Below are 26529 nucleotides of genomic sequence, written 5' to 3'. Positions count from 1 at the left end.
CTGGCCAGGGCTATAGAATGAGAAAGATTACCTACTTGGTAAGCTACACATAAAGTACAGTATTTTCACATGGCTGCTGCTACACAGAATGGCTTACCATAATGTTTATGGGTGTGATCCGTATTAAACTGTTTTGAGGCTGTCATCTCTAAGTCAAGCTTATTTCTTACATTGTACATGGTGAGTAATGTACTTTCAAAGGTCAAAAAGAATGCTTTTCTAGCAAATGAGAATTGGTTAAAAATCACTAAACTGTTACATCTTTGATGTGTCTTTAAACTGCCCTTCCATCAGGAAGTTAGAGCAGCCCTCAGAAATTAAACCCATTTGACAGCCGATGGAAGTCATACAACGTAAGAGAACCTTAGAGAAAAAAGAGCTAGCCAGTTGTACTAACTGAATGTTCTCTTACTGTGTAATTACAATCAGCCTCAACTGACAATGTCTATTTTGGAATATACTGTTTCCCAACAAAGTACCACTTTCTTGAAGATGATCTATGCTTTTGTTCATCCTCTTTGTAAAAAAAAAAAAAAAAAGACAGACTTTTTTTGTAACTAAAGGGTAGATGCTGTAAATGCCACTTAGGAATAGAATAGCAACATAAACATTAATTATATCTTCTGCTGTGTGTTAAGAACTTTGAACTGAAATTGTTTTCAGCCTAGGATGGTGCCATCTTTCCAAGTGCAAATGTGACCAGGGTAGATGCACATGGACATGTTAGAATTTATACACGGTTCCTTAAAATTCATTTGAGTTCACAATAAAGTAACATCTCAATCATGTTCATGTCAGTCTACAGCTAAACTCTAACACAAAACAAAGAGGCTTCAAAGATAGGGCTGTTCTGAAACTTAAATGGAACTCAAGAGGAGTGGTGGTGCAAGGTATGCTGAATGGCCAAATATGTGCTTAAGGGAACTTCTACCCATGTTAAGCACAGGAAGTTAGCATGAGCCCAATGTATTGTTGGGTAAGGGTTCCCAGCGATGGCCACTGAGTAGAATGCTCTTCATATGATGCAAGTTACTGTATACTTTTTATTTTTAATATAATGCGGTATTTTTTTATTATGTGAACAAATTAAAGTCCCCAATAGTCTTGAAATGTTTATACTTGAAAAATGGGATATCCCCCCCCAAAAAATGCATTTATTGGCACATATATAAAAGCAAATAGCTGAAGTATGCTGAAATGGTGAAGGAACACTAGAATTTACAAAGTCTGTAAATATGTTTATATTATAAATGTTTTCTGCTAATAAAGAATAAGCCAACAGTCTGAACAACTTTTTCTGTAAAATTATAGTGTTTGGCATCACTTTGTCTTCTATTGTTCTTTTGTCATTTAGTTATTATAGAAAAGTTTATGAACTTTCTCCCTTTGTATTGACAAGAAATATATACAGTGACTATATATTGACCCATATAATTATTAGTGACTTCAAGAATTTCCAGTTGCCTTATCTTATATAAGGACGAATAGACCCAACAAGCACATCTATAATACAAAGTAAACTATGATTTTATTGTGAAATTCTCATAGATGGAAAATTAAATTGAATATTCTGTTCATTTTCATTTTACAATAATCTTACCACTTATTTTTGTACCATGTATTTCAATCGTCTGTTTAGTGAAAAATAAAGAAACCTGTAATTTTTGGCTTACTTTTAGTTTAATATTTTATCATTAAAGACCCCATAATAAAATGTGTTGTCAGCAGCAACATCCTAAGCCCCCAATTAAAGAATGTTTGGCTGCTGCTTAAACCAAAGGAAACAATCTCTGACCTCTGTCACCTTAAATGCTAGTGTCCGCAAGAGACTTTCTCACAGTGAGACAAAAGCAGTCTAGGACCTTGAAGGTCCTAGTTAACAAAACTTCCACACATGCAAAAATTTCACCGAAATATATTATTTCTCTCATCATTCCCATCTAGCGTTCGTGTTTTTAGTTAATTTGGGGGGGGGGGATATAATTCCTACAATTAGGGCAATCAACATTTCCTGCTTTCTATTCTAATGCTTGACCTCTCCTCCAACATGAGTTATACACTGGAAAGAATAAAAAGTTGACACCTGGAAGTGGATGCAGGGGGATCAGGAGTTCAAGGCCATCCTTGGTTACAAGTGAATTTGAGGCCTCTTGAGCTACATGAGACACTGTCTCAAAAAAAAACGTTGCAGTCTCAGTATTGTGGTGCACGCCTTTAATTCCACCACGTGGGAGGAAAAGGCAGGTGGATCTCTGAGGGGCCAGCCTGCTGTACATACTAAGTTGCAGACCAGCCAGGGTTACATAGTGAGACCCTGTCTCAAAAAAGAAAAAGAAAAAAGTTTTAAGCAGGCATGGTGGTGCATGCCTTTAATCCTAGCACTTGGAGGCAGAGACAGGTGGATCCCTGAGTTGGAGGCCAGTCTGGTCCACAGAGCAAGTTCCAGGACAGCCAGGACTACACAGAGAAACCCTGTCTCCAAAAGCAATCTCCAAAAAATCCCCAAACTGGGGGTAGGCAGGGTGGGGTGGGTGTACAGCATCTAAAGAGCACGGAGGAAGCACCAGCACATGTATGTTACCAGATCACTGCCTGGGAGGAAGCATGTGCTGCTCTCCATTCTCTACCACAGACAGATGCATGAAGAAAGTTTGAGTGAAGCCACTTCAGACAACAGTTTTAGAATTTGAGATGAAGCACTAGGAAGCATACATTCTAAACTTCTTTTCCATACAGTTTGAGCTCCTTGAACCAATGAGTTTGGTTCAGTCTACACAGCACAGAAGCTTCTCTAGGTCACTTAGCAGGTCTATTACTAGAAAGCAAATACTGGATGCTGTGCTATTAGATAGGTCTACAGTGCTCTTGTTGCACACATAAATTGGTTGTTGAGTATAATGCAAATCTCTATTTCCCTTTAACCATAAGAATTAAAACAATACTTATCACCATACAGTTTGATATTACTTCCAATAAGTACAATATTTATTAAACATATCTTCAGTTTTGTTACATAGTGTGCAACAAATTACAATATTCTGCAGCCACAAATTATATGCAGAGTATGAAGAAACTATTAATCAGATAGTGTAATCTTTCCATTTATAACTCTACAAGGAAGAACTAGCAAATCAGATCTTACATATAACGTCTCACTAAACTTTATGCATGGAAATTGACAGACACTGGTTGTGCTGTTTGATACAAAATGGCTGAACTTCATCTTCAGAAGACTAAACCCAACATCTAAACATGCCAATATAAACATCAAAACAAAATATATTCTAACCAACCACGGGAAACAATCTGGTATCAGGAAAGCAACAAGGATTACACACATTATTTTATAAACCAGCACACAAAGGTTTAAAACAGTTCTGAAAATGAAGTTAGCTGTCTTGAGTCAAGGGAATAAAAAAAAAGTCAGTATTGACCATTTACAATCTCTGACCTTGTGGAAACGGTAAGAATCTGTTGTAGTGCAGCTACATACAGTACAATTCAGGCAATTTTGTTTTTTCACTTGGGTTCAGATTGCGAATTCATTGCTGTGAGAAAAGGACGGAGGCAAATTTTAGCAGCAACCTCCACCTGACTGCTTGACTGGAGTGCTCTGGATTTTAACATTGGACTTCTCTGCACCACCAGCTGTTGCTCCAGGGCCCATTCGCTTTTTAATCTCAGCTGCCATCGTCATGAAAGACTGTTCTACATTCGTTGCATTCTTAGCACTGGTTTCCAAAAATGGAATTCCAAGGGAATCTGCAAATTCCTGAAAGAGTAATAAGGAACAATGAACACTGGAAAATCTTTCTAACTTGCTCTGTTAATGCTTTCTGAAATGGGAATGAAGGACTAATTTACTAGCTTTTAAAGACTTAGCCACTGTATGACTCCTGTCCCCACAATTAAAATTCAATTTGAATCAAACCTTGACAGGCGCTGGTGGCACACGCCTTTAATCCCAGCACTCGGGAGACAGAGGCAGGAGGATCTCTGTGAGTTTGGGGCCAGCCTAGTCTACAGAGTGAGTTCCAGGGCTGTTACACAGAGAAACCCTTAAAAAAAAAAAAAAAAAAAAAAACCTCATACATACCTTCGCTGTTGTGTAGTCTACTACTTTCTTTGTGGTCAAATCACATTTGTTCCCTACCAACAACTTGTTGACATTTTCACTGGCATAGCGATCTATCTCCTGCAGCCATTGTTTAACATTATTGAAGGACTCCTAAAAAGACAAGAATGATGATACAGCTTTGGATGCAACCAATGATCAACTGATAAACAGCTTGTGTGGCAACTCTAGCTATAGCTATAATGAAAGGAAAGAAATCTATTACACAGACAATGTTCTCACCTGTGAATGATAAGGAGGACTGACAAGCTTAAAGTGAAAACAGCTTATTTGGAAGAGAAATCGTTTAATATTTAATGACAGGCAAATCCAACTTTATATTGAAATTTAAGTATTAACAAAACCTAGTTTCTGAAATCTAGTAGACACAGCTTAAATCCCAGAACTAGGGAGGCAGAGGCAGGTAGATCTCTGAGTTTTAGGCCTGTCCAGGCTACAAAGCCAGTTAGTTGCAGGTCAGTTAGGACTACCTTAAGTGAGATCCTGTCTCAGAACAAAAACAAACAAAAATTAAAAACAAAACCTGGTTATAAATAACAGCAATCTTACTACCATACTGTTTGGCCTGGGGGTACAATTCAGGGACTGACAACTTGCCTGGCATGCAGAAATCCCTGAGCTAAAACCCCACTACAAGATAGTGGTCGAGGAGGAGAAAACTAGTTTAAAAAAAAAAAAAAAAACTTTTGGTGAGACTTTCCCTTTTATTTTCTCAAAAATATTTTATAGTAGGCCAGGAGTGGTGGCCCATGCCTTTGTTCCCAGTGCTTGGAGGGCGGAGGTAGGCAGATCTCTGAGTTTAAGGTCAGTTTTGTCTATAGAGTTCCAGGACAGCCTAGGCTACTCAGAGAAACCCTGTCTCAAAAAACAAACAAAATAATGGTGATAGACTAGACATGTTTAAAAGTAACAAGTACTGTTTGCTCTGGGTGTTGGTCTTTTTTTTGAGATGTAATCTTGTTAAGCTGTGTTGTGCTGTCTAGGCTGGTCTCAGCTTTCTGAGCTCCTGAAAGCCTAACCCAGCCTCCCAAGGAGCAAGAACTCAGGCATATGACAACATCATGCTAACGTGGCATTTTTTTTCTACTCATATTCACCCATCTTTTGCTTCTAGTCTTCAGTTGTTTCCAAATTGTCAGTAAGTCATAGTTGAGAGTTAACACTTGCAACAAAAATGAGTTCTAATTCATTTTTTTATATTTCTCAAATGGCAAAAACAAATTTCTGATCAAAAGTATTCAAGGGCATTCTGTTTACAGATTGAGTTCCAGGTAATCGAACAGTGAGCCTATGTCGAAAATGTACACACATACAATATTCTCTAGGAACTCACCTGATCTGTCACATCATACACAACTATGATGCCATGGGCTCCTCTGTAGTAACTGGAGGTGATTGTTCGAAATCTTTCCTGGCCTGCTGTGTCCCACTATTACAAAACAATCAGAAAAGGCAAACAATTCCATTAAAACAGACTTGGGAAAGTTCAAGAGGAAACATAGATTATTAGGATTTGACACAACAGTATATAATGCTTACATTATTAAACTGCATTGCAAGTATCAAATACGTTAAAACCCAGAACAGAAGACAATGTCTACAATTTGGCTGGTGGTACTGATAACAAATTCTAAATTCTTTAGGAACAGAAGCTGTGCTAGGCAGTTGGTAGAAATTAGAATTCAGAGTCCACAGCCTACTCCTTCCTGGCTGCAGCCACTCATTCCAAACCAGGTTGTTCTGCCATGCCCTAGTGGGTCAAGGACTGTACTTCACTAAATGAGAGCTAATGAGCATGGCACTGACCCTGGGAATGTGAAAAGATGACGACTTGCAGGGGCCATGCTGAGCAGGCAGGCAAGTCCTACTGCTGCTATGTTTGACCCCAAAGACTTTGGGAAAGGTAAAGCTGCAAGCCACATTTTCAATTACACCAGGTTGTGGAAACCTCCCCACCTACAGGGCACATGCCAGGCCTTACCCCACCAGGGTCCCCCAGGAGCCCTTTAGGTCCTCAAACCTGAACTACCTTTGGAAGCCTCCAAACGCCCCCAACACACACACACACACACACACACACACACACACACACACACACACACACACACACAAAGAGAGAGAGAGAGAAAGAGAGAGAGAGAGAAAGAGAGAGAGAGAGAGAGAGAATAAAAGACCAGTTGTCAGGTTTGGGAAAAGTGTCCCAAATATGACAGAGGAGATTCCTCCATTAAGAGTGTTATTCATCGATAATGTAGTTTACAATACCAGAAAAATCTAATGTTAACTACCAGTCAGAATGACACTTACCCACTTCAAGTAAGTACTATCTTAATCTGAGCAAAAGTAATGTAAGGAAGATGTTTCTAAACATCTCTAAAATAAAAGTCACTTTTTTAAAGTGGGGAAGGAGCCTGGACAGATGGCTTAATGGTTAAGAGCACACAATAGTCTTCCAACAACCTGAATTCAATTCCCATCACCCACATTAAGTGGTTCACAACTGCCTTTAACTCCAGTTTCAGGGGCATCCAATGTCTGTGGGTCCTTTAGGCACATGAATTCATACATACATAGTTAATAACAATAAAAATATTTTTTTTTAAGTGGGAAAAGGCAGGCAAGAAAGTTCAGCAAAAGATTTGCAAACCTGACAACCTGAAATCAATCCTTGGAACACATAAAAGGAAAAAGATTATCAAAAGTTGTCCGCTGGACAGGTATGGTAATTCATGCCTATAATCCCAGCACCGAGGAGGTAAAAGCAGGTGCAGCTCTGTGGGTTCAAGTTAGCCTTATCTACACAAGAAATCCAGCTAAGGCAGTAAGAAACCCACTTTTGTTTGTTTTTGTTTTTCGAGTTCTCTGTGTAGCTTCAGAGTCTGTCCTGTAGACCAGGCTGGCCTCAAACTCAAAGAGATCCACCTGCCACTGCCTCCCAAGTGCTGGGATTAAAGGGGTGCTCCACCATGCCTGGCTGATAATAGTAATACTTTTTTAAAAGCTAACTCATTTTAAGGACACCTTACCACTTAGGTTCTAATACCAAAAAAAATACTTACATCACTATATTATTGTTGAGTTTTAAAAAACTATTAAATATCAAGAGTCAAATTAATTTTAAAATAAACTTAGTTTTAATAAAGACAACTAGAGCTGAGAACATAGCTCAAGAAAAGAGAGGATGACAATTACATTTAATTTTTCCTAAGCAATGGTCTGTCTCTCTCTCACACACATACACACACACTACACTACACTTTATGTATATGGGTGTTTTGCCTGTACATGTATCTGAGTACCATGTATGTGCACTACCCTTGGAGGTCAGAAGAGGATGCTGGATCCCCTAGAACTAGAGTTGGACATTAGTGAGTCGCCACACGGGTGCTGGGAATTAAATCAGTGTCCTCTCAAAGAGCAGCCCAATACCCAGCAACCACATGATGGCTCACAAACATCTGTAACGAGATCTTGTGGCCTCTTCCAGCCTTCATACACACAGAAAGAACACTGTATACATAATTAATTAATTAAAATAAATGCCAGCGAGCAGCCTCTGAGCCATCTCTCTAGCCCCCAATGACCTCTTGCTAAGAAAAGTTTGTCTAACTAGATGACTTAATTATTCCACTAAAAGATAATGGTAGGGCTGTGTGCATAGCTCAGTGGTAGTAATAGTAGATTATCTTGCACTCCAAGGTCATGAGTTCAATCCCCAGCAAAACATTCACTCTCTCTCCCTCTCTTCTCTGTTGAGGAAATGTAAGGACTAGACATAAGTCATTAATGTTAGTTCTGTTAAATATGACAATGGTTTAATAGATAATAAAATGTAGATGCAATGAATTATTCTGTAGCAAGTCATGTTTTTTTTTTTTTTTTTTTTTTTTTTTTTTTTGGTTAAAACTGGGCATGGTGGTATACACTTGTAGTCCCAACAGCAGTCAGGAAGCTACACAGTTAGCTTTGTCTCAAAATACCCCCAAAGGCTCTAACATTAACATTCTTACAGATGAAAAAGCAAGCAGCCAGGCATGATGGTAGTGTTTATCTTTAACTCCAGCATTTGGAGAGAGAGGCAGGCAGATCTGAGTTCAAGAGAGTTCTAGGACAGCCAGGGATGTTACACAGAGAAATTCAGTCTTTAAAAATTTTTTTTAAAAAATACAATGGCAGCTGCTTATCTAAAACCAGAAACAGAACCAATGCAGGCTTCATTCCTTCCTTTCTGGTCCAAACTAGACTGGGACTCCAAAGACTATGACGATCTACTGTTCTGACATGATTCCTATCAATGCACCTCTCTTACTCAGTGTTATAATCACTAACTTTAATGAAGACCTGACCATCACCACTAAACATAAAAAGTGAGAGGAAAAGACTTACAACACCTGGAAGGAAAAAAACAAAGCCCAGCAAGTTGAAATGCAATGGCTTAAAAGCACAATTTTGCATTTAAAATTTTAAAACATCAATTCACAGAAGTCTCTTCCCCCCAACTTCCCCTCCCTCCCTTCTCCCCTCCCTCCCTCTTTCCCTCCTCCTTCCCTCCCTCCCTCCCTCCCCCCCCCCCTCTCTCTCTCTCTCACACACACACACACACATGTGCACCTTTTCTTTGTGTGTGAGTATGGGGATGTGTCTGTGGAGATCTGAGGCTGAAGTAAAGTCTCCCTAGATCACTATTCACCTTATTCATTGAGGCAAGATCTCTCACTTGAACCCAGAGCTCATTGATATGTCTTATGAGCTTCAGTGATCCACTGGCTCTGCCTTCCATGAACTGGAATTAGAGGTGGGTCCCCGAGACTACATGGCATTTTGATTGAATTGTGGTCCTCACATTTACAAGTACTTTATCTTCTGAACCATCTCCCCGGCCCATATGTACCTTTTTACACACATTCCCAAAATTAAAAACAAGCAAACCTCAGCCTTAGTAAATATACTGCTAGATAATGTGGTTATTGCAACAGCAAATGTGAACTCATGCTTTGCTTTTGTATTCTCTGAAGATTAACAATATGCACCAGTTCCTAAAGTCCAAGGGAGAAATTTTATTTTATGTATCTGAGTGTTTTGCCTGCACAAATGCCTGTACTACATGCGTGCCTGTTGGCCACAGAAGCAAGAAGGTGGCATTGGATCTCATGTGGCTGAAATCAACAGAGCTGTGTGGTATGGTGAGCTGGGAATTGAGCACCCAGTCTCTTAACCACTGCACTGAGCCATCTCCCCACACACGAAAGGAGAAAATTTTGAAGAAATTAATTCCAAAGTTTATCTCATACCCTGTATCATATTTTATTTTAGGAATCTCATTTCAGAAAATGCACTTTAAAATGCAAGAGTAACCCAAATTCAAAAGTTTCTAAAAATAACTCCAAAAAGGAAAAGAGCAACTGAGCAGAAAGAAGGGTATGATCATATCAATCTGAAGGGCACATGCCATCAGAAAGGAATTACTCTGATTCACACAGCTTCAAAACGCAAAGGCATTCCAGAGAAGTTAAGGGACAATGACTCCAGCCCAGTATAAAGAAAGGATAGCTAGAGCCACTGTAAATGGAAGCAGCTGCTTTTGAAATTGGTGAGTTCCCCAAATACGTTTACATTAACAGCATCAGAAAATTCCTACTGAAAATGAAAGGCCAACCGAGAGCAATTTATTTGCAAGATCCTTTCCAGACAAAGGAAGTGACAAATTTAAATGTTTCAAGTATCTAAACCCTGTAGAGAGTAATCACCACCTATGCAACTGGGTACCCAGGCTGCAGGCTTGAGTGGGTCTTTTCACAACAGGGTTGACTTGTTGCCTGCATAGGACACATCACAGAACCCACTAATATGCTGTCTCCAAAGTCACAAAGGGAAACATATAGCAAGTGTCATGTGATCCTCAAAAACCACCTCATAAACTAGGAAACCAGGAACAGTGCTGGGGTTGGGGCTGAGCAAACTTGTTATTCCTCTAAGTGAACATCAAAAGGCTCAATTTTATTAGAGATATATTTATGTTCTTGTTTAGATATTGTGTTTACACAGCTCATTAAAAATGTATAATTAAAACAGATTATAGTCACCTATAATAGCCAAAACTTAGTTATGTTAGATTTTCTAGATATACAGAGATATATTTCAAATGGATATTCTTCAAACCTTTCAAAGACCTAAAGAATATGGCATTTAAATGCTTTAGGGTTTTCAAGACAGTAAGACAAAACCGCTCCTGTCAACACTTATTATGTCAGAGAGGAAAATGGGCATCGAAGAAACTCGTTATGGAGTTGCCTTCAACATGGCGGGACTAGCCATTTGGGCAAGAAACTGCTCTTGCCTGGATTGATTGACAGTATAAACTGGACATGAAAGACCCACAGGAAAAGTGACTGCTGAACTTGCCAAAACAAGATGGGATAGTCCTGCAGCTTCCTGCTTCAAGGAGGGTCTGCAAGACATTCTTTAGGACAAAGAGAAAAATGACTGTCAAACTGTTAATACAGGTGGGACAGTTTCATATTTTCTGCTTCGCTCAGAAGTCTGCCAGACACAATATGGCCTATGGGCTGAAGATGAATGCCCCAACATTACAGAGGAACTTTGGATGACTGTCTAGGCAACCAGACGACTGTCAATTCTATAGTTTATATATTAGCTTTCTGAGGTCTTTAAAAGAATTGAAGACAAATAGTTATGGTTTTCCTTAATTATGATAAAAGGTAAGTTTTTGTTGTTGTTTTTCAAGACAGAGTTTCTCTGTATTGCTTTGGAGCCTGTCCTGGAACTAGCTCTGTAGACCAGACTGGCCTCTAACTCACAGAAATCCACTTGCCTCTGCCTCCCGAGTGCTAGGATTAAAGGCGTGTGCCACCAACGCCCAACAACCTTTCTTCTTCTTTAGACAAAAAAGAGGACATGATGGGGGATATCCTTCTATATATATGTTTCTCTTATTGGTTGATGAATAAAACACTGATTGGCTAGTAGCCAGACAGGAAGTACGTATAGGCGAGAATGAGAACGCTGGGGACAGACAGAGAGGCCGCAAGGAGATGCCATGTAGCTATGGGGAAGATAGGACGCACCGAACGTTCTCTGGCAAGACTATGTAGAAATATATGTAGAAATATATAGGTTAATAGTTATGGGTTAATAATTAAGAGAAAGTAGCCATTAAGAATCCTGAGCCATTGGCCAAACAGTTTATAATTATTATCAATCATTGTGTGTTTATTTGGGGCTAAACAAGACCAGGTGGAAAAGAAACTCTGTCTACAACCTTTTACCCTGGCAGGCTGATGTAGGTTGATCTCTTGAGTTGAAAGCCAGCTTGGTTTATAGAACAATTTCCAAGACAGCCAGGAATACATAGAGAAATCCCTGCCTCAAAAAAAGAAAAGCAAAAAAGAAGAGGAAAAGAAAAAAATACCAGAATCAAAATAGTAATTTTGAATCAAAATTCAGGACTTTAGCTCAGAGCAACACACAATTCCATGAAAAAAGCAATGACTAGTCTTCAGTGTTACTTCATTCTAAGCCTACTCTACAACATACTGACTTTTAAAAACTAAAACCCAACTTAAAAAACAATTTACTTTCTCTGTCCGTCCTTCCATGTCCGTGTCCCCCCCCCCCCCCCGTGCGGTGACAATCACACCAAGGACACCCTTGTCATAGCACATGCATGGAGGTCAGAGAACAGCTTGCAGGAGTTAGTCATCTCCTACCACCACATAGATCCTGGAGATGGAATTTAGGTCATCAGGCTTGATTGACATTAAACACCTTTACCTGCTAAACGATCTTGCTGACCCCATGAATTTTTTTCTTTTTTAAGATCACACAAAAGCTGGGTCTTGGTGGCACACACCTTTAATCCCAGCACTTGGGTGGCAGACAGGCGGATCTCTGTGTGTTCCAGGCCAGCCTGGTCTACAAAGGGTCCAGAACAGGTTCCAAAGCTAGAGAAACCCTGTTTTGAAAAATCAAAACCAAGAGAAAGAGGAGGGAGAAGAGGATGGGGAGGAGAACATGAAGAATCAGGAAGATTGAATGGGGAGATGAAAGAGGAGAGCAAGAAAAGAGACACATCAATAAAGGGAGCCATTATAGGTTTAAAGAGAAATCTGGCACTAGGGAATTGTACAGAGATCCACAAGGATGACCCCAACTAGGAATCTAAGCAACAGTGGCGAGGCTGCCTTAAATGCCCTTCCCCTATAATGAGATTGATGACTATCTTATCCAGTAGCTGACGGGAGCATAAGCACACACCCACAGCTAAACACTGAGCCAAACTCCTGGAATCCAGTTTCAGAGAGGGAGCAGTGACGAACAAATGGGTCAAGACCATGCACAGAAACCCACAGAAACAGCTGATCTGAACAAGTAGGAACTCATGGACCCCAGTCTGACAGCTGAGGAACCAACACAGGATCATACCAGGCCCCCTGAACACGGGTGTCAGCTAGGGCAGGCTATGGGACTTTTGGCAGTGGAACCAGGATGTAGCCCTAGTGCAAATGAACTTTGGGAGCCCATTTCCCATGGAGAGTTACTCCCTTATCCTAGAGACATGGGGAAGGGCCTAGGCCCTACCCCAAATGACCTGACAGACTTTGATGATCCCTCATGGAAGGCCTCATCCTCCTTGGGGAGTGGATAGGGGATGGGATGGGGAGGGCTGTGAGGGGGGGCATGGGAAGATGGGCGGGAGAGGGAATTGGGATTGACATGTAAAATAAGAAATATTAAATAAATTAAAAAAAGAAAAACAAAAACAAAACAAAAAACAACAACAACAAAAGACCACAAAAAGCCGACAGTACCCAGACCCATATTAAAGAAATAAACATTTAATTTGAGGTAGGGGTTAAGAATGGATAAGGTAGTTAACACAAAGACACATGTTGAAGATGGAGATCACTTGGTTCTGCCAGTAACTTTAGGCAAATCAATTCTCTTAGCACCTATGTTCTGAGAGTAAAAGAAAAATATTATAAAAAATTAAGTTTCTTTCCAATAAAATTCTGTGTCTCTACAGAGTTGAAATATATGATCTTAAAGGAAAAACACCCAGAGAACTGAGTAAATAGTTGCCTTCATTTAATGCATGTGTGAAGAGCCTATCCTAGGTCCTTTCTAACATGCTATAGCGCTCAGCAGTCAAAGACAGAAGATGCCAAGTAAACAGCCACTGTGATGCAAGGAAATTCAAACTTCTGACCCTCCAAACTACTGACCCTCTACTGGAGGAGAAAGCCAGGCCCAAGGCTGACAATGTTAGTATCTCTGCTTTACAATAGAATTTCAACAAGGAGGACCTGGAACATAGCTCCATACAAATAGTGCAGACTTAGCAAATAGGAGACCTTGGGCTCAATCCTCAACACAGGTGACAAACAAGGGGAAGGAGGAGGGGGCTCTGAGGGCTGGCTCAGTGGTTAAGAACACTGGCTGCTCTTCCAGAGTACCCAGGTTCAATTCCCAGCACACACATGGCAGCTCATAACTGTCTATAACTCCAGTTCTAGGGGATCTGACACCCTCACAGATATGCATGCAGGCAAAACACCAATGCACATAAAGAGGAAGAAGGCAGGCATTTCATTGAAAAAAATGAACCTAGGAAATACCCTCTCATCTAAAAACTCGGCAATGCATGACTCTTAAACTTCATATTCAACTTTGTCAGCACAATAAATATATATAAATACACTGTGCGTTGACCACTTACTATTTGAAGCTTGATTGTCTTCCCATCTAACTCTATAGTTCGGATCTTGAAATCCACACCAATTGTGCTGATGTAGCTTTCCGTGTACGTGTCATCCTGAGGGAAGAGTAATGATGTCAATGTTCAACAGAGAAAGGATTTCAATTTTGCTCACATTATAGTCAAAGTTTGTAAACGAAGTTTTTCAACATCTGACTCCATCTTGCTTTGTGTTCTAAAGCAAAAGAGTTTCTTTTTTCTTGAGCTATTTTTCAAGTGTTCTTTAATTTTTTTTTTTTTTTTCTTTTGGGTATACATCTCTTGGTAAATTCTTTACATATGTCAGGAAGATTGTGTGTAATTGTCAGAGCTCCCCCACCCGAATACATGCATTTTCCTAACCTCCAATAAGTAAAACTCTTGCTCCTCATACACCCAATCCATTACCACCAAACAGTGCTCATTTCATTTTCCTCTTAGGGATGTATTCCAACGTCTGTTTTACACCCTGGTTGAAGTTTTTAATTGAAATAAAATACACATAAGAGTCCCTCTTTCAGTGTGCAACTCAGTGGTTTTTAGTAAACACGTAAGGTCATAGAACTACCACCACTACTGAATTCCAGTGTTTCATTATCCCAAAGGAACTCTGTACTCCCTTGCAGTCACTACTCCCTTTTCTCCTGCAGATCATGGCAACCATCAATCTAGTTACTCTCCCTGAAGCTTTGCCTATGGGAACATTTCATAGACAAAACCACTACAAGTGGCCTCTCTCGCTTATGTTTTCAATGCTCTTCCACACTGGAGCATGAATGAGCACTTCATTCTTTTCTTTTAGACAGGGTCTTGCTATGTAGCTCAGGCTGGCCTCAAACATGAGCCTGTTCAGGCTTTGGAATGCTGGGATTATAGGCAGGCTCCACCTTACTCAGATAAATACTTATTTTGTTTTTAATTACTTTATTAGGTTGGGCATGGCGGCACACACTTTTAATCCCAGCACTCAGGAGGCAGGGGTAGGCAGATCTATATAAATTCAAGGCCAGCCTGATCTATAACAGTGAGGTCAGCCACATAGTGAGATTCTGTATCATTTTTTTTAAAATTTACTGTATGTATGTGTGTGGACATGTGCATGCCACGTATGTGCATAAAGAGGTTATAGGACAATCTGACAGTCAGCTTTTTCTCCTTCCACCAAGTTGGTCCTGGGGATCAAACTCAGGTCATCAAGCTTGGCAGTAGGCATTTTTACCTACTGATTCATTACACCAGCCCTACTTCTTTTTTTCTTTTTTTTTTTTTTAAACTACATTATTTTTTTTTGCAGCTGAATAAAATCCCATTTATGTATTTTATTTATGAGGGAATTGGGTAGTTTACATTTGGGGGTCATTATAATAATGCATGATCTTTTCCTTATCATTATGTTACTTGACAATTTTTTTAACCCAATGTTTCCCTCTTTTGGTACTTGGGGGGCTGAGGTGAGCCTGGTCTGGGGAATTAATGGCTAGCCATAGACACATAGTGAGGCTCTGTCCCAAAAGAAAGAACTCGAGGGGTGGTGGTATACACCTTTAATCCCAGTACTGGAAGCCAGAAGCAGATGGATCTCTGTGAGTTCCAGGCCAGCCTGGTCTACAAAGCGAGTTCCAGGACAGGCTCCAAATCAATAGAGAGAAACCCTGTCTCAAACAAACAAAACAAAACAAATAAAGGAACGAACTCATGAGGGCTCTTAAGATGGCTCAGAGAATAAAAGTGCCTGCCCTCAAGCTAATAAGTAGACTTGAGTCCAGCCTCTAGGACCCACATGGTGCAAGGAGGGACCAAGTCATGCACTTTGTCCTCTGGGACCCACCTCTGCTGTTGTGCTTGAGTGCACACCCAACCCATGTATACAAACACATAGAAACAAGTAACTTTTAAAAAAAACTTTCATGAAAAAAAAAAAAAAAAAAAAAAAACATAGGAATGGACACTAGCCACCCCTGAACTGCAAAGCCACCCCTGGGAAGTCTTCTGCCAAAAAGGTAAACCTTGGTGTAGTGGAGGGGAATCTAACAACTTTCTATGACACAAACTGCTAGCCCAAGTAGCTTGTGAATGAGGAACTAAAATGTAAAGATCATTTTCAAATTTCAATTAAAGCAAAACAAAAACCAGAGAACTGTAGAGCTTAGTTTGAGTTACAGGATGTACATGAGACCGTCAGCACACATGACAACATGCGCTGTGGCTGGTGATGTTTCTATTAAAATGTGATGAGGATTTCTTTTCATGTCAATAAAGCCGAGTAACCCACATTGCCTCTCTACCTCTGTAAGAGTCCATCAGCATTCTAAGCAAGCAATAAACACTAACTTTACCAACCAACTCCAATGCCTCACTCAGTTTCTTTCCTCTTTTCTTTCTTCTTATTTTTTTTGGACTGCCTGACTTCAAGCCCAGAGTGATCAATCCTCTTTCACAAGCATGCAGTACCACACCCAGTTTCCCCACGAATTTCTTTTAAGAACATTTATTTAACAGTCCAAGATACCACTGGGGGTGAGGTTTGGGAGGCCTTAGATGCATAAATTCTGAAAGAATTAACTCATTCTACATAAAACTGTTTGATTTTTATCTAACCAGAAAACACACTACTAATTGTACAACTAAGTGCATCATTGACTGAAAAGAAGTATTTTGATTTCAACTTACTGCAAACCTAAGGAGGAGGCAAGACTTTCCAACCCCAGAATCGCCAATCAGAAGTAACTTGAATAAATAATCACTGTAAAGAGAGAAGGAAAATCACATTAGTAAAAAGTACATTGTACTGTTAGGTTCTTCAAGAAACAGCTAACAGCGTGTTATGAAGACTACAGCTCCTGAAAAGGCCTGTGTGGCTTAGCAGAGCCAAAACTAGATCCAACAGCAGCCCTTGAGTGCAGAACGCAACATGTTAATTACCCACTCAAGTAAGGCAGGCAGTGCCAACCAAGAGCTCTCAGGAGTGAACTCCCTCTTCTAAGGAAAGAGTGACAGCAAACATGTGATTCCTATCCTGAGGGCTGAGAAGACTTGTGCTAATTAAATCCCAGTCCTCTACCCTATGAGACTAGAGAAGGTTATGCTCCAGCCAGTAGTAGAATTAGCCTTCCTGGCTTAGTGGTCCATGCCTGTAATCTCAGCAAGCTCTTGAGAAGTGGAGGCAAAAAAATCTTGAGTTTAAGGCTAGACTCAGCTACATGACAGGGCCAGCCTGAAATACATGTGGCCCTCTCTCAACAACAGCAAAAGCCTCTCCTTCAAATTCAGACCTAATTATTCACTATGCAGAGCAATCCTTCAGGGAAATAATTTCTATGATCCTTTCCTAGAATCGAAGTCTAACATCCCCTCTTTTTAACACAAAAGCACTGTGGGCTAGAAAAATGGCTCAAAGGTGAAAAGCACTGACTTCTTGGGCAGAGGATCCAGGTTTGATTCCCAACACTGCCAAGAGGCTCACAACCACTGTACTCCATTCAGTCTCAGGAGATCTGATGCCCTCTAATGGCCTTTTAGGGCACTGTATCACATGGTGTACAGGCATCTAAAAGTGTTGCTGGATATCTGACCCTCTTCCCAATGTGGTCACATTGAATAAATGTCTCCCTTTATGCTTTTGCTATTAATTTGGCTCCTTTAACTGGCTTACCAAAGATGAATGGCTGAACCTGGCTTGTTGGATCTACCCAGGACAGATTCTGACTCTGATTCCAGCACCACCTCTACTAGCACTAACTCAAAACCCATCACTAAAAGATGTCTTCAACCATCTGAAGACAACAGATAATCTGCCCACTGTTTCGTAAAGGACTCTCTCAGTCCTGCCTATTCTGACTACTTCCATAATCTAAGTGCTCCCCATCAAGACTTTACATATACTTCTTGAAGGCACAATTAATTTTTTAACTTAGTGATTTAATTTCAAAATCAAGTATCTACTAATCTATTAAATTTTTTATTACAGAAGGTATAATTTAAATGTAAGCAAGACTTTTAGAGATAGTTATCTTTGTGACTATAATTTGTTACTACCTATCTCTATTTGCAGTGGCATTACTTAAAACACCTTTTTTGTTTTACCAAATTAATCACTCGTAAATGTATCTGAACAAAAGAATTAAAAAAAATAAATCCAGCCAGGCAGTGGTGGTGCACACCTTTTATCCCAGACTCAGGAGGCAGAGGCAGGAGGATCTTTGTGAGTTTGAAGTCATCCTGGTCTACAGAGTGAGCTCCAGTCCAGAACAGCCAAGGCTACACATAGAGAAACCCTGTCTGGAAAAGCTCACCCCCCCAAAAAAATAAGATACATCCAAACTATTCAAACTACTAGTCAGCATTAGAAAAGTCACAGAACAAAACAGTTTTTTAAACAAATAAATCAGGACTGCGGGCATTATAGTTCAGTTGGCAGAGCACATGTCTAGCACATATAATATATCCTGTGTTCAATCCCCAGCAAGCATACATAGTTGCACATGCCTATAATCCCTGCACTTTTGAGGTGGAGGTAAGAAGATTTAAAGAAAAAAAAAAAAAAGAAAGAAAGAAAAAAAAGAAAAGTCAAAAAAATCCAGGGCTGGAGATAGCTCAGTGATTAAGAGCACTAGTTCCCAGCACCCACATGGCAGCTCACAGCCCTCTGTGACTGCAGACCCAGGGGATCTGACACTGTCTTCTGGACTTCTGGGTACTGCATGCACATGGTACACAGGCATTCATGCAAACAAAACACCAACATACATAAAAATAATAGATTGTTTTCACCAGTAAAGGAGGGCTGGATATGTACTACCCAATAAAGAGAGTACTTGCCTGGCACATGCCAGACGATAAGTTTCATGTCCAGGCCTTTTACAAAAGAAAAAGAAACACAAGTTGCTAAGTTGAAATTTCCAATTTGAGATCTGTGAATAAGCACACCCTCCCCCAGCTGTTCTGAGTGCTGTGACCATAAAGGACTCAACTAGGCCACAGATGAACTGAGTTATCACTGCCTTAAAGGTCAGCTACTCTGGTTTATTTCAACACAATCATAAGAATGGAACATACATAAACCCTCCTAACTGGGGTTTTAGTTGTAGTACCAAGAATTTAAGAATTGGACTGGAGAAATAACAGCTCAGCGGTTAAGAGTGCTGGCTGCTCTTCTAGAGGACCTGGGTTCAATTCCCAGCACCTACATGGCAGTTCACAACTGCCTGTAACTCCTGTTCCAGGGGATCTGACATCCTCACACAGACACACATGTAGGCAAAACCCCAAGGCACATAAATAAAAATAATTTTTAAAAAAGAAATTAAAAGTCAACCTTTTAAGAAATTTAACATTTTCTAAAGTTTTGCAAATGTTATTTTTGAGCATGGAGTTTCAAGTAATTCAAAATCATTACAGAAGCTAGGATTGGTGATATATGCCCATAATCTTGCCCTCCGGAGACTTCGGTAGCAAGACTGTCACCAATTTAAGGCCAGTTTGAGTTACCTTGGAGACTGCCTTCTCAAGAAAACAAAACAAAAACCAATCAGCCAACCAACCAAAACTGGAGGTAATACTAAATAAAGAGCCTAGCTCCTATGCTATGCGATCAGCTTTACTAGCCAAACAGTGGCAATGAGTAATAAAATTTACAATCATCTTTACTCTGGTTTTAAAAGAAGAGAAAAGGGGAAGAAGATGAAGAAGAAAAAAAAAAATTCAAAGAGTCAACCTTAAGGTTCTCTCAAAGGCAAAGCCGGAAAATTTGAGCCACAAATAACCACATTTTAGACTAGAACTCAAACAATAAATATATAAATTATTGCATTCTGGTATAGATGGTTAGGTAAATTAGAGAAATAATTTTTCCTTATAGTATTTCCAAGTACATATAGAAGAAAAACATAAAAGGTACAGATCACCAAGTGAGGAAAAACTGCAGATGAACTTCAAGAGAAAAATAAGCTCTCTGTGTGGTCTCAATTTATCATTTCCCCAGTATTTATTGCATAGGTAAGTTCTGTTGTTGTTTGGGAGGAACGTCTATGAAACAGGATCTCATGTAGCCTAGGCTGGTCTCTATGCAGCAAAGCCTGCCCAAGAACTTTTGATCACCCAGCCAGTGTTGGAGCCATGCACCAAACCTGGTGGTTTTAAAATGCATCCAGTAATTGTTTTAAGTCTTAAATTTCCATCTTGCCCTTGAGTGTGGGCTGAACATTAAGAATCTGGTGGTTAATGTCTAATAAAGCAGAGAAAGAGGGAAAAGGCAACGTCAGAAAGACACTAATGTTAAAAGGGACTAGTAATTCTCCCACCACAAGAAGGGCCAGTTATAAATCCAGCAACAAGCAAAGAGAAACCAGAATGATGAGTAAAATATCATATAGGGTATTATATGCCTTCTGACACAAAGCAATGAATAGACCACTGACTTCTGTGGTTTTTGTGGCACTTTCCCCAAATCTATCCCCTAATGTAATAATGAACTAAGTAGATGAATTACACGTGTATTTTTAGCACTTGAGAGGCAGAGACAAAGATGAGTGTAAGTTAAAGGCAACCTGATCTACAAAATTAGCTCCAGATCAGCAAGGACTACACAGTAAGACCCTGTCTCAAAAAAAAAAAAAAAAAAAAAAAAAAAAAAAGGGGGGTGGCAAGGCTGGAAGGTGGCCTGACAATTAAGACAAAAAGACTGCTCTTTTGGAGGACTGAGAAGCTTCCATGTTTTAATGTGATAAATGTCATGAATTCAAGGTGCTAATATTTGAGAAAGCTGAATGAAGAGTGCACTAGGATTCTGTACACTATTTTTCTAACTCTTCAGTAAATCTAAATGTAGTTCAAATTTTATTTTAAAAAAAGGTTTAGCAGTCAGGAGTCAGAGGTAGGTGGATCTCTTGTGAGTTCAAGACCAACCTGGTCTACAGAGTGAGTTCCAGGATAGGTAGGACCACAAAGAGAGATGTCTCCAAAAAAAAAAAAAAAATCAAAGCAACAACAAAATCTGGACCAAAAAATGGTTTAAAGAAAAACTAATGAAGAAGAAATCAGCAAAATGGCAGAGATTAATCCTTTAAAAAAATTAATGAAAAAAAAAAGGCTTTCAGGACACATAAAAATAATAATAAAATATCATTTCAGGAGAGATGGCTCAGGAGTTAAAAAAAAAACTATTGCTTTTTCAAAGGATCAGGGTTCAAATTCCAACATTTACATGGCAGCTCATCTGTAATTCTAGTTGCAAGAGATCTTCTGGCTCCAGGCAAGCACTTGATGCACACACATTCACGCAAGCAAAATGCCAAGACAAAAATTGAATTTTAAAAAATTAAAAAACTAAATCCTAGTTAGGTATAGTAGCGCACAACTATAACTATAATCCAGCATCCAGGAAGCTAAGGCAGGAGAATCAAGCATTTAAGGCTATCTTGAGGAGAGAAGAGGACAGAGAGGAGGGAAGGGGAGGAGCTAGAGTTTCAGGTGCTGGGTTGTAAGCTGCCATGTGGGGGCCGGGAACTGAACAACAGCAGTAAGCACTGAGCCAGCCAGGAAAAAAAAAAAAAAAAAACCAACAACAACAACAACAAAACACACACCAAGGATGGAGCTATTGCTCAAGGACACACTGTCTGCTTAGCACACTGCAGTCATCCTGAGTATGCCAGAAAATAGTGACTTAAGCTTGTACTAGGGGGATGGCTCAGTCAGTAAAGTGCTTGCTGTGCAAACATGGGACACTGAGTTCAGATTCCCAGCACTCACATAAAAAGCTGGTCACAACACAAAACCAACCCAATGGGGGTTTTTGTAGACTTTGTCTCAAAGTGCTTTGTTTGGGCATTTCTGTCTTACTGGTCTTTTGTTTCTTCTATGTTTTGGTTTCCTGTGGGGAGGGGGACAGGGGACACAGGACAGGGACAGAAAGAGAGGGTTTCTTGGGCTTTTTTGTTTGCTTGCTTTTTAGAGAGAGAGGACATGGAGTTGGAGAGGACATGGATGTGCGAAGAGTTGGACTGAGGGGAAATGAGCAATCAGAATGTATTTTATGAAAAAAAAATTCAATTTTAAATTACAAAAAATAGACAGGTGATGGTGGCGCACACCTTTAGTCCCAGCATTCTGGAGGCAGAGGCAGAGGCAGGCGGATCTGAGTTCAAGGCCAGCCTGGTCTACACAGTGAATTCCACACAGAGAAACCAGTCTTGGGGAAAAAAAAAAAAAAAAAAGACAAAGAAACAAAAAGCTGGACACAGCACAAAAATATTGTAATCCCAGCAATGGGAAGACAAACAGGATTCTAGCACTTCCTGCCAGCCAGTCTAATCAAATCATTCTTTTCTTTAAAGAACTCTCGGAATACTAAGGTGACATTAGGTCTGTGAGACTGAAACTGGGTTTAAGCATAGCATTTCCTACATGAATGTATTGTGGTCACACTCACAGTGCCCTCTCTTGTCTACTCCCAACCATCACCGATCTCTTTCCTCTTCATGCAATTCCCCTTCTACTTTCACGAGGGCAGGTGGGAGGTGACAATGAAGTTCTTTAGGGTTATTTACAGGAGCATGGGCACCTTACCAGTGGCTACACCACTGAGGAAAATGTGTCTCCCTCCCCCACGGCACGATGTCTACCAGCCCATCTTGTGAAGGTCTTGTGCAAGTGCACACAGCTGCTCTGAGCTCAGGACTGTAACAGCTTTCTTCCTTCGATGCCTTCTCATTCTCAGAAAGATGTTCACAACTTCTAAAGCCTCAGCAATAATATCCAAGAATAGCCAAGAAAGATAAAAACTGAATAGATATGTTTAATTTCAACATTTGAGAAGCTTTTAAAGATCAACCCAATAAAGTACTTAAAACAGGAATCAAAAGCCCACAAGACCTAACTATATACTTGTTAGTTTGTTGCTGCTGAAGAAGGGTGTCTCTAAATTTTAAGACTTAGAACTGAAACTTTTGATTCTCCTGCCTCAGCCTTCTGAGCTGGGACAATAACAGGCATGGACCACCATGCAAACTTCATAAACACTTCTTGTTAACAACTCACTATGTAGCTGAGACTAGCCTCAACTCCCATGAGTACAGGAACACACTATTCCCTGCTCAACACACCCACTCTGCTGTTTCGAAGTCTCTCCACTGGAGCCTGGAGGCAGGCCTTTAATCTCTAATCACTCAGAAAGCTGAGGCAGGAGGACTACAAGTTCAAGGCCTACCCAAATTCAGAGGGAGCTCAAGGTCAGCCTCAACTCTCCTTTTAATCCTGTGTCAAACTTAGAGAAAGCTCAGTGGTAAAGTATATGCCTAGCATGAAAAATGACCTAAACAAATATCGCCAGTACAAAAAGTGTGTGGGCCAGGCAGTGGTGGCTCATGCCTTTAATCCCAACACTTGGGAGGCAGAGGCAGGTGGATCTCTGAGTTCCAGGCCAGCCTGGTGTACAAGAGCTAGTTCTAAGACAGTCTCCAAAGCCAGAGAAACCCTGTCTCAAAAAACAAAACAAAACAAAAAAGTGTGTGGTGTGTGTGTGTGTGTGTGTGTGTGTATGTGCAGGTGCGTGTGCATGCATGCATGCATGTATGAAAAAAAAAATCTCTCCATAAATGTCTAAAGTAGCTGTACATCCAAATGTTATCTGGCTTAAATTTAAATTTTAAATTTTGAGGGGGATTCACCTAGAGGCCATAAATTCAAGCCCAAGTGGCACAAAAATCAGTAACCACATATAGAAAGTGGTAACATACCTGGGAGGTCAAAATACAAGTCCTGCCTAGCCATATGGTTTACCAGGTAAAGCACTGGCTTCATAAGCCTGAGAACCCGAGTTTGATCCCTGGGACCCATGGAAAAGTGGAAAAAGAAAATCAACTCCACAAATGAATGATGGATCACACACTCACTCATACACACACACACCATACAACACAATAATAATAGATTTTTTTGTTTTGTTTTTTTGTTTCTCGAGATAGGGTTTCTCTGTGTAGCTTTGGAGCCAGTCCTGGCACTTGCTCTGTAGACCAGAACTCTGTGGCCTCGAACTCATAGAGATCCACCTGTCTCTGCCTCCTGCGTGCTGGGATTAAAGGCCTGTGCCACCACCTTCCGGCAATAAAAAAATTTTAAGAGATAGCCAGCAAGATGGCTCAGAAGTAAAGGCCCCTGGTGCCAAGCCTGAAGAGCTGAACTTGCCCATCCTCTAAGCCATCCTGTGAGCTCCACAGGTGCATGGTGGTATGTATCCAGTGAATGAAAATCAGAAGCCCTTTAGTTACAATTCCAGTTATGCTGCTTACTCTAAACACCCTGTGCAAGCCATTTAACTCTTCCCTGTGTGTTTTCTTAGTCTTTAAAACCAAGACTTCTATGCTGGGAGTGAGGCCAAGAGTTCAACCCCCAACAGCCAAACAAACATAAACAAAACTAGGATTCTTTCTTTATAGAATTACTAGAAGGATTAAGGGAACTATAAATGTCTATACATTAATTAATTTTAGGGCAGGTGGCACAAATCTGAATTACCCATTATTTATCTCATCCCAAGATGAGTTCTAAAGTGTGTTCCTCAATGTTCTAGTTTTCTCCAGTTAATAGTCAACTTTAATTAAAGTTTTCTGTAAAAACAAGTCAGGGCCATGGGGGCAGTTTTGTTGTTTCACCTGAGTGAGGGGCCGGCTAAGTGCTAACTACCTTTCCAGAAGTCAGGAATTTAGTTCCCAGAACCTAAGCCAAGAGCCTTACAAATCCCTGTAACTCCAGCTCCAGGGGATCCAAAGCCTCTCTATAGGCCTCCATAGACATTCCCATGAGAGGGGCCAGCACACACATGTGCCAAAGGAATGCAAAGGGAAAGCATGTACACAGTGTGTGTGAGACAATGTATCAAAAACAACACAAAACAGTTGTCCTAAGTTAAAAAAATAAATAAATAAATAAAAAAGGAATATAAGAATATCCAGAGTAGAAGGAACAGGGAATAATTCTACTTTTAAGAGCTACTACTAAGCCGGGCGTTGGTAGCGTACACCTTCCTAGTTACAGGACAGCCTCCAAAGCCACAGAGAATCCACCTCACAAATAAATAAATAAATAAATAAATAAATAAATAAATAAATAAATAAGCAAGCTACTGCTATATACAAGAAATTCAATCAATCCGAAATTACATCTATCACTGTTCTTAAAAAGATTCAATTATGAACACTAGTTCCTTAAAAAACTCACTAAGTTAGGCAACAAGAAAGCTCAGCAGGTGAAAGCACTTGCTACAAAAACCTGAAAATGTGAGTTAAAAGCCAAAATCCACATAAAAATGGAAGAAAAGTTCACATACACAATAGCAAGTTAAAAACACCACGAACAAGTTTTCTTGCCTACTTTGGTGCTGTATCTCTGACATGGTTAAGTCAGCAAATAACACAGCAAACACATTCTCTGGCTCCTCTGGGTCTGAGTTTGCTTTGTTGCTTTTATTGGTCCGCTTGTTGCTTGTTGCAGAATCTAGGCTGGTTACAAAGGAAAAAATAAGATTTAAGTTTTCTTCCTTCATTTCTATACTAAGGGGATGGAGAGACAGCTGCAGTTAACAGCAAAATGTTCCAGAGGATCCAGGTTCAGTTCCCCTAACTCCAGTTCTAGAGGATTCGGATCCCTCTTCTGGCTTCCTCTGGCACCAGGCATGCATCAGGTACACGACATACATGAAGGCAAAACACCCATAAACACAAAACACTAATTTTAAAATTTTTAGTCATATTCTAGGTATTAAAGCGGCAATTTCAGCCCCAACTTCTACAGGAAAACAGGAATGAGCACTCCCTAACCACTCCCTTCTCCTCCAAAGGGAGAGGCAATCTGCCAGTATCTCTTACAAAAACTAGAAAGTAAAATTCAGACAGAGGGTGATAAAAAGTTATGTCAAATCTAAAATAGCTCATGGGATGACACCAGGTTTTTGCTGTTTTAAGTGCCTTCTCCCTTCTACCCTTTCTCTGAGACAAGTCTGCCAGGCTGCCTGGAGCCAAGACTGCCTTACACTTCTGATGTTCCAGCTTCCACTTCTTGGGTACTTGGATTTGCAAGCCTAATCATTTTATGGCTATTCTACACAGTTACCTTCAATCTGACAATAACAAATCTGATTCTCCAAGAATATTAAAAATAATATTCTATACACTAAGAGAACTAATTATTTTCCTCCTCCAAGTTTTCTAGAACGGTTGGAGTATAGCGTGACAGAGGACTTCTGCCTGGCATGTGCCAAATTCTGGATTTGATTACCAACACACACACACCCCAAAAATTCTAATGGCAAACTAAATGAAAGCCAAGAATGATATTAATAATATACTGTCAGACAGACAATTGATTAACTCACTTTTATTTTCAAACACTTAAGCTGGGGGTGGGGACACTTACTTGAAACAGCTCTGACCATTACAGAAAAGCAAAGTATGAAAGACTGCCAACATGTTCAGAGAGTCTAGAGTCTTGTTTTAATTGTGAAGGAGGGAGGGAGAGAACATCACTGACTGCTCTGAAGAAGCCAGGAAAGATGCTGCTCGTTTGTAATCTGAGCATCTAGGAAATGGAAGCTGGAAGATAGGCAATTCAATCATCCCCATCTACACAGTGAGGTTTGGTTTGCTTT

The 26529-nt window shown here is 40.1% G+C and overlaps 1 protein-coding gene across 1 annotated transcript in view; it reads right to left on the bottom strand.

Annotated features, from left to right (window-relative positions):
- Window positions 1–1504: 1504 nt before the first annotated feature.
- Rab1a (RAB1A, member RAS oncogene family) overlaps window positions 1505–26529 on the bottom strand; it is a 30088-nt gene continuing 5063 nt past the window's right edge. The window contains exons 2-6 of the mRNA XM_051200485.1: window positions 16560–16632; window positions 13872–13967; window positions 5469–5564; window positions 4097–4228; window positions 1505–3772 (exon numbers count right to left, since the gene is read on the bottom strand). Coding sequence (XP_051056442.1) covers window positions 3575–3772; window positions 4097–4228; window positions 5469–5564; window positions 13872–13967; window positions 16560–16632 — 595 coding nt within the window. The 3' untranslated portion in view covers window positions 1505–3574. The remainder of the gene's footprint in view (window positions 3773–4096; window positions 4229–5468; window positions 5565–13871; window positions 13968–16559; window positions 16633–26529) is intronic.

This window comes from Phodopus roborovskii, unplaced genomic scaffold (genome assembly GCF_943737965.1).
Source record: "Phodopus roborovskii unplaced genomic scaffold, PHOROB, whole genome shotgun sequence".
Taxonomy (NCBI): Eukaryota; Metazoa; Chordata; class Mammalia; order Rodentia; family Cricetidae; genus Phodopus; species Phodopus roborovskii.
The sequence above is the reverse complement of the archived record's forward strand: the minus strand, read 5'-3'. Positions and strand labels throughout refer to the sequence as shown.